Below are 8,897 nucleotides of genomic sequence, written 5' to 3'. Positions count from 1 at the left end.
CCAAGGCCCAGCCTGGCTGCCACGCACCCAACGCCAACCCTATGCAGACGCCCTCGCGCGGCCAGGATCCTGGGAGGCTGGGACTACCCCGTTTCTTCTCTCGTTCCCCAGTCCCGACTCCTAGTGCCTCCATCCTCTCTGGGCCTCTGGCTCGCCGCCTCCTTGCCTCGCCCAAAGCCCGACGCGACGCACCCCTCCAGCACGCGGCTCGCCTCCTGCTCCTCGCGGCCGTTCACTCGACACAGATAGGAGATAGGGTTAGGGTTCCCCGCCGCCGCCACCGTAGGTCGAGGCGCCGCCGTCCCCGTCGTCATCCCCTGATCCGTCCGGCTTACCTCCCTCCCAGGTTGTCTACGACGAATCGGCCACCGCCAGCACACCTTCGGGAGCGAACCGGCCGCTTGCAACTTCTCGGCCGACGATCATCAGCTCCTGCGGCTCCAAGTTCTTCTACAGCAGCACTGTGAGCAAACTCCCCTATCTCGTTTTGTTTGATTCTATCTACTCCCTCCATCCCACCAAGTTGTCTGAGATTTGTCAAAATTCGGATGTATCTAGACACTAAAATAGCATCTGACAAATCTCAAACAAGTTTCGTCAACCAAAATTATTTTGAGATGCGTATGCTGTTGTACATATCTGTTGCGTGTGTTGGATTGTTTCTTAGTGCTAATGGAATTGCAGACATGAAAACCTCGTAATATCTTTTGACTTCATATGTACAAGTCTTCTTGTAGTAATATAATAATTGTCATGACAACCTTGAATTATCTTTTCGACCTATATGATGGTTTATGCCTCCTCGTTATATGTATATAAGTCTCATAAATATAATTATGAAGGCAACCTCGTATTACCACATGGATTTATGTGATGGTTTACGTTTGGATTATAACCAGTTTTGCACTCTTCTCCAGCTATTGTGCAGCAGACCTGTGCGCTGCATGCCGCAGACTTGTTTCAAGACAGGTACAGAAGCGAGGCAGTGCCACCCTCGGTACGCCATGGGCGCCTGCCTCCGGCCAGGGTGGCAGGCTGGCCTTCTATCCGGTGAGTTCTTCTCTCACCCTGTCCCTTCCCCCTCCCTAGGGTTTCTTGGCAGCGGCGAGCAACTTGGGTTCCGGACGGATCTTGCCGCCATCTGCTCCTTTGCCGCTGACGTTGTGTGCATGCCTGATTGCCGGTACTGGCAGGCATGGTCACTGATGCCCACTCCCTGTACCAAATTGTCTGCTAAAGTTAGCACAACTTAGCGACCGCAAATTGAGTCCTAGGTTGGTTGATTTGGGCGATGATCTTAGTTTTTAACCGGTTAGCAGACTACAAATCTCTAATCGGTGATGTGCCGTAACAACTTGTGCTGCTTGTCCGCGCATCTGTTGATCTGTTTCAATAGATGGGGGCCCCTTACTTCCCATTAACTAGTTATATTGTAAAATTTTACCATTGGGAAATTATAGTTCCTAATCACTGCAATATAAACTGTCCAGCTAATTAAAACCTAAGCTTGAGTGAAGTTTTGTCGTAAGTATTGGTTCCTTGTTTGCACGTTAACAAATAAAGATTTCTAATATCTCTTATATGTGGGCCTCAATTTTTGCAGCGAAGAAGCTGAAACTTAAGAGAACAGCAAGTAGCTCAAATAGAAGGCAAAAAAATTGCAAGCCAAGAGTAAAAGAGGTATCCAGCATTTTATGTGATGGGCATGATGCTGTGGTAAAGAACCCCAGTCAAGAAATCAGTTGGTATAAACTCAGTAAAGAACTTGCTACAAAGTTGTCCCCAAGCATTGTCTCGCTTGCTTCATTTGATGGTGAATATACCATTGCATGCACAGTACTTTCCCTGCTTCATATTTAATTATCAGTAGACAATGACTGCAACTATGATCTTGTGTAGGAGACAAGATGCATTATAAAAGCACAGGTATAGTTGTTAGAAACAATTCATCATCTGGGGCATGTGTTCTGACCTCGTCAGCTTTGGTTAGCACATCAGATACTGAACGCTGGTTGATGCCTGCACTGAAGGTTTGTACTGCTAATTTTTCTGTACTTGGTTGATGCTCTTATTTAAGGTATCGGTTGGCTAATCATTCTGTATATCTGTCATAAAATTACAGATAAAATTGTGCCTTCCAAATAAAGAAGTTGTTGATGGGTGGATAAAACATTATGATTTGCCTTCCAGAATGGTTGTTATCGGTGCGAGATTCTTCCCTGATCTTCGTGAAGCTTGTCTCAGTAACTGTGTGCAAGTTGATCCGCATGCTCACTTATTAGCTGTGAAACGCTGTTACTACTCCGGCAAATTAATGAAAACATATGGGAAACCTACTGACACTCCAATTGAAGTTGACATTGAAGGATTTATGTTGTCCACATGCAATATCACTATGGTGTGCCCTTGGTTTCTCCTTATATTTTTGTAACCATTATATGCGCTGTCTTTTGATGCATCAAAGTTCACTATTTTCTTCTGTACAGGATGGAAGTGGCGGTCCACTTATTGATTTTGATGGGAACATTGTTGGGTTGAATGACTACCATGGTCAGGAAGTTACTCGATATGTACCAGCAAATAAAATTCTTGAATGTTTGAGTAATCTTTGGTTTAGGTATGTCAATTAGACTTGTGAGCATTTAATCAAACCTGTATGTGCTATGTTCATGAAAAAATAATCATATTTATACTGGATGCATTATGATGAGTTTACTGCATTCTGCAGTGTGGAGGAAAAGCAAAACTTTAACATTCATTTTGAGAGTTTCTCAGAAGGTGAGCTAACAAAAACCTCTCTTTAAGGCTTTCTATGTTATGCACAAACAGTAACCAATTATCACATCTATGTATCTCGTCTGGGGTGCAAGGTTAGTTTATTGTGTCCTAAACCAGTCCACAGTGAAGTTCATTGATATGCTATATGGAACTACTCCATAAAACTCTTCAGTATTCTTCAGTTCTATCTCCTTTTCAGTACATTTTAAGTTAAGTAAAGTAGCTCAAATGGCAGTAGCGAAAAATGAACAAAAAATATTGTATGTCTTCTATCCCCAAACTACAAGGTGAATCAAGCTGTAGTCACTTCATATTGTTAACTATCATGCAAAATATCATATTGCATGTTGATTTTTGTTCTTTAATATATGATGTCATTAATCGCTTAATCTTGGCACACCAGAATTCACCAAGGATAAATCTACACAAGAATTCACCAAGGTTGAACCAATACCAACACTCATTAAGGATGAACACGATCATCTGAGTATTCTAGATCCTTGGCCATCTGACGGTATGCTTTTGGTTTTGCTGATCATGACTCCTGCGGTCATGGATTGCTTCACCTTGTTACACCAGCATTTAATTATTTTCTTCCCATCATTTTGGGTACATTATCATTAAATCTTTACCTTGTTACTCTAGACTTTACAAAGGAGGTAAATGATATCTTAAGGTCTGATGGTTATCCCTTGCCAGCTTATGCTGATGGTGAGTTGCTGCTTTTAATTGTGCTGAAAATTTCCTGTTTGTTTCATATTTAAACTACTATAGTTTGGCACTCATTTACCTGGTGTGCCATGTTTATTTAACCAGGAGGCATGTATTTGGAAGGTAGTTTTGAAGAGGAATTTGGCACATATATGGGAAGCAAACGTACTAGAAAAGTTGTTTTAATGAACTCTAAGAGTGTTGTTGCACTCGCTTCGTTCAACGGTGATTGTACTGTTAAGTTTTTTTTTTCCTTTTTATCTGATCACCAGCTAATGATTAAAATTATACTGTGTAGACAAGGGAAGGCATTTTGCTTGCACAGGTGTATTTTTGGACTGCAATGAATCCACCTCAACAGTTCTGACTTCAGCAAGTTTGGTTAGAACAACTGGTGATGAAAACAAGATTATTGATAACTTGAGGGTTTGTACTAGACATTATTTACTCTTAACCTGTTCACTGAAGTGCTGGTTAAGTCTCATTTCATGATTGCAGATTGAAGCTTGCCTTCCAAATGGAAAACGTCTTGAAGGGAAATTGCTACATCGTAACTTAAGCTATAATGTAGCTGTTGTCAGCATCCCGATTGTTAGCAAAAACCGTGCAGAAATATCTGTTGAAGCAACTCAAACTGAGGTAGTAGCTCTTGGGCGTGCCTTCAAATCTGGCAATTTGATGGTCACGGCTGGCTTAATGATTGGCGAACAAGACAAATTTGATTGCAGAGAGCTGATGTTCTCCACTTGTAAAATCACCAAGGTACATTGGAGTATTTTTTTTTGCATGATGAATATAATGAGTTGCATAAAAATAAGTTACTGTCATTGATTAGACCTGTAGGTGATTAGACCTGTAAGGCACTACGAATATCATCTTGTCCTGTGTAAGCATTGTTGAGTAGCACTTCGTTTATGTGCTATAGGCTGGACTTGGAGGGCCCTTTCTCTATTAGATCTGTAGTTACTAGGAATATCATCCTTTCCTTCGTAACCATTGGTCAGTTACACTTTTTTTGTGCTATAGGCTGGAATTGGTGGCCCCCTTTATGATTTGGATGGGAACTTCATTGGCATGAACTTCTATGACACTGAAGGAACTCCTTACCTACCAACTAGCATAATTATGAAATTATTGGAGAGTTTTGACGCAGAGAGGTATGCCTTCTGTATGAATGTATATATATTTCCATAATATAAGACGTTTTAGTGAACTACTAAAACAGCTTATATTATGGAGCAGAGTGATATTTCATATACTCCCTCTGTCTCACAAAGGATGTCTTAACTTTGTCTAAATTTGGATGTATCATATAATTTATTTGTTGTATGGCAAGGAAGTGCTCCATTGCTTTTCATGAACATATGTATTGAGGTTAGTGAACTAGAATTACCTGACCCGGGCCTCTTCTCTAGTTATGACCCAAACATCATTGAAGTGGCAAGTGCAGAACTGGTTGTTGGCCTATCGTCTTTGATTGTTCCAACATCTTGTTTGAAAATTTTACGATATCTTGTTCCAGAAAACAAGGCATATATTTCTAGCCAAAAAGTCAAGTATTGTAAGTTTTGACAAATATCAGACAATAATATAAACATGTACAATATTAAATAAATACATATCTACAATAGTACTGTATGTAAATTAATTATGTGTACTCCCTTCGTTTCCTATTAATGGACTCAGATTTAGAAAAAATTTGTACTAAATTAGAGTCAATTAACAGGGAATGAAGGGAGTATATTCTATGGGGGATCTATTGATATTGATTTGAATGTTCATATCTTTATCTGTAAAAAATGCACAAGTTCTTAGATGATAATACTGACCTTTGGTCTGTTGTAGGGCTGTTGCTGCCAGGATTACAGAGAAGCTTATTTATAGGTATTCTTCCCGACATGTCTCAACTAGTTTGTGGTGTAATTTCTGACATGTTTCAGTAATCTGTTTGGCATAATTTCTTTAATTTATTGACTTTTAGTAACATTTTTGATGACAGATGGCCGGTGCCTAAGCCATATTGGTACTATCCGAGTCATCACAAGCAGGAGCTTGTGGCAAAATGGATATTAGAGTGAAAGTATCAAATCTAATGTTACTGGGTCAAGAAAAATAGTGTTCAGGACCTGTACAGAATTCTCCCATGAAATGTTCTGTGTTGTATTTATTATATCGAAAATGAATTTAAGCAACATTATTATTTATTTTATCAGTTGTTAATGCTTGCTTAGCACACTTGAAATGATCTGGCCTTAACTTTTGGGTGCTCTGTTCTCAAGGGTCACCAAAACAATAGTGTGTTACTACTGTTGCACTGTGTTCCTGTCTTTGCATGGCACCTGATCCATCCAGTTTGAGCCAACGAAGGGCATCTTGAGCGGCCGATACAAACGGACTGGGCTGTTGAGGATGCAAACGCCGGCTTAAATTTGGGCCACGAATGCCTCGTGTGTCCACTTTTGCGTTCTACTTCTGCTTGGTCCGCTTGGCACTAGTAGTTTGAACTCTATTCAGAGTATGAGTTGTGTTTTGAGCTGTACTGTAATCTTGTTTCCAATATAATGCCAGCTCTGGGTCCTTTGGGACCCTCTTCAAAAAAAAAAAAAAAAGCCACATCCACTCCTGCCACTCTCCCCATGGCGGGCCTCAAAGCGTGTCGCCTCTGCTGTGCTTCTTTTGCATCTCCAGCCGTGCCCCCAAAGGAATTTAGGCGCGCTGGACAAAAAAAGATCCTAGTTGCGTGCCCAAAGCCTCATTTTGTCCGGCGCGGTCCGATACGGTGTCCGGCGTTTCGAGCTTGTCCTCGCCCCACAGGGGACGCCGGGCACGCCGGACCCAACGAAAAGCGAGGTGGACTCCCACGCTTTTTATTTTCCTCCCGCGCCTCCCACCCCTCCGCCACCGCTGAATTTGCCAGCCGTTTTGACGGCTGATCTCTTCTGATAGTCGGCACCGTCGTCGCGGCTGGCACTCTCGCCGGCCGTTTCGCCGCCGCTGCTTCGCCAGCGTGTCCCAGAACGCGACTTCAAATTCGCCCCACCTCCGCGCACACAAGGTGTTCGACGACTTGCCAGGTAGGCGCGATTGATAGCTGTTCGTTGCATCGTCTGCCGTAGCGCAATTTTAACCATTGATTTTGCTTCAGACATGGATAGCGATGACGAGATGCTTGTCCGACTGCTGGAGGACGAGCAAGCCTTCGACGACGACATCCGGGAGCATATGTTGATCATTGCGTCCCTCCAGGACATGATTGACGCCGAGGCAGAGAAGCGGAAGAGGCCGCCCCGGGGAGGATCAAAGCCGGGGAGAAAGAAGACGAAGCCCCGACAGAGGATGGAGGGGCATACCATGTTGCACAACGACTACTTCGCAGATGAGGCAACGCATGCCGACAATTTTTGGCGCCGATATAGGATGAGCAAGGGTTTGTTCATGAATATCCTGTACGGCGTTCGAGAGTTCGACCCCTTACTTCAAGCTCAAGCACGACGCTGTAGGCCTTGCTGGGTTCTCGTCGATTCAGAAGTGCACCTGCCATGAGAATGCTTGCATACGGAGCACCTGCTGATACACATGACGACTACCTCCGCATGAGTGAGTCTAGTGCCATTGAGTGCATGTACGAGTTTTGCCCAGCTGTGGTGGGAAAGTTTGGCAAATGTTGCAGCAGTGGTGTTCATCAGACTAGTGGAAGGGCATGCTCCACCATGCAACTATGAGATCAATGGCCACCAATATACCAAATGCTATTATCTAGCCGATGATATATATCCAAAATGGGACTTTTGTCAAAAAAATCTCGGGTCCATTAGGTCAGAAGAATTGCCACCTTGCTGCGTGACAGGAGGCTTGCAGGAAAGATGTCGAGCGGGCATTTGGTGTGCTTCAAGTTCAATTTATAATTATCCGGTACCCTGCTCTAAGCTGGTCTCACGACCAAATGTGGGAGCTGATGCAGGCTTGTGTGATCATGCACAACATGATCATCGAGGATGACCGCAAGAATCTTGCCAGGACACATGTTGATCCCTATGAGTGTCAGGGCCCTCTTGCGGAGGTTGATCATGAGTTGTCTGCAGATTTTGCTGATTTCCTCGCCATGCACGCAAAGATCCGTGACATCAATGTTCACGATCAACTTCAAGCTGATCTCTTTGAGCATATGTGGAGGATCAAAGGATTATCAGCAAATGCTGTGGCACCTTAATCTAACCCCATTTATTATATTTGTTTAGTTGTTTTATTGTTTCTTGTATTTCAATTTGAAAACAATCTCCGCAAACATATTTATTTATGTGTTATATTTAATAAATAGTTGTGTTTTCGAAAACCCTTTAAAAAAAGTTTGGTGGCGGCGTTTGGGGGACGCGACTGGGGGAGCGACGTCCCCCAAACGCGGCACGAACAAAACATGTCCCCCAGACGTGTTTTGTTCGTGACGCGTTTGGGGGACATCGCTCCCCAGTCGCGTCCCCCAAACGTCCTCCCCAAATGAATATTGGTGCACGCAAATAAAGATTTTCATTCAAATTTGATTATATATTACAAAGTTTGAATGAAAACGGCTAGATTTTATCTAAACCTAGCCTACTGACCTCCCGACGGTGCGTTCGACGGCCCCGCCCCGTCGTCGCCTCCCCTCCGCCGCAGCTCTTGCTGCGCGCGCTGCCTCTCCGTGCGTAGGGCGGTGGCTAGACGCCGCTGCTTCAGCAGCTCGTCGACGTCTGCCCTCCCCTGCTGCGCCGCCTGGAGGGAGAGCTCGACGACGCGGAGAATCTGCGCCTCTTCGTGGGCACGGGCGTCGTCCTGGAGCTTCTTCTCTGACTGGAGGTAGGCGACGACTAGGTCCAAACTTGAATGAGTCGCTGACGCGTCGGGCCCGCGTCGCTTCGCCTCGCTTTTCGTTGTGTCCGGCGTGCCCGGTGCGTCCCTTGTGGGACGGGGACGGGCTCGGGGCGTATCGGGCCGCGCCGGACAAAAAAGCTCCAGGAGGACGCCCGTGCTCGCGAAGAGGCGCAGATTCGTCGCGCCGTCGAGCTCTCCCTCCAGGCGGCGCAGCAGGGGAGGGCGGACGTCGACGCGCTGCTGGAGCAGCGGCGTCTGGCCACCGCCCTACGCGCGGAGAGGCGGCGCACGCAGCAACAGCTGCGGCGGAGGGTATGCGACGACGGGGCGAGGTCGTCGAACGCACCGCCGGGCGGTCAGTAGGCTAGGTTTAGATGAAAGCTAGCCGTTTTCATTCAAACTTTGTAATATATAGTCAAATTTGAATGAAAACCTTTATTTTCGTGTACCAATATTCATTTGGGGGACGCGACTGGGAAGCGACGTCCCCCAAACGTGGCACGAACAAAACACGTCCCCAAACGCTCGATCCGACGCGCTTTAGGGGACCGACTGGAGAT

The 8,897-nt window shown here is 45.0% G+C and overlaps 1 protein-coding gene across 1 annotated transcript; it reads left to right on the top strand.

Moving 5' to 3' along the window:
* The first annotated feature begins 208 nt into the window (after positions 1–208).
* LOC124655117 lies at positions 209–5,800 on the top strand. Its single transcript, XM_047194075.1, has 16 exons — positions 209–257; positions 347–463; positions 918–1,050; positions 1,604–1,813; positions 1,900–2,030; positions 2,123–2,398; positions 2,487–2,617; positions 2,729–2,778; positions 3,182–3,292; positions 3,424–3,489; positions 3,595–3,714; positions 3,788–3,915; positions 3,988–4,251; positions 4,516–4,646; positions 5,335–5,373; positions 5,489–5,800. Exons 3-16 carry the CDS (start codon positions 945–947, stop codon positions 5,565–5,567), a joined length of 1,842 nt encoding a protein of 613 aa, XP_047050031.1. The 5' UTR covers positions 209–257; positions 347–463; positions 918–944; the 3' UTR covers positions 5,568–5,800.
* Positions 5,801–8,897: the final 3,097 nt, after the last annotated feature.

Source organism: Lolium rigidum, chromosome 5, assembly GCF_022539505.1.
Source record: "Lolium rigidum isolate FL_2022 chromosome 5, APGP_CSIRO_Lrig_0.1, whole genome shotgun sequence".
NCBI classification, from domain to species: domain Eukaryota; kingdom Viridiplantae; phylum Streptophyta; class Magnoliopsida; order Poales; family Poaceae; genus Lolium; species Lolium rigidum.
The sequence above is the reverse complement of the archived record's forward strand: the minus strand, read 5'-3'. Positions and strand labels throughout refer to the sequence as shown.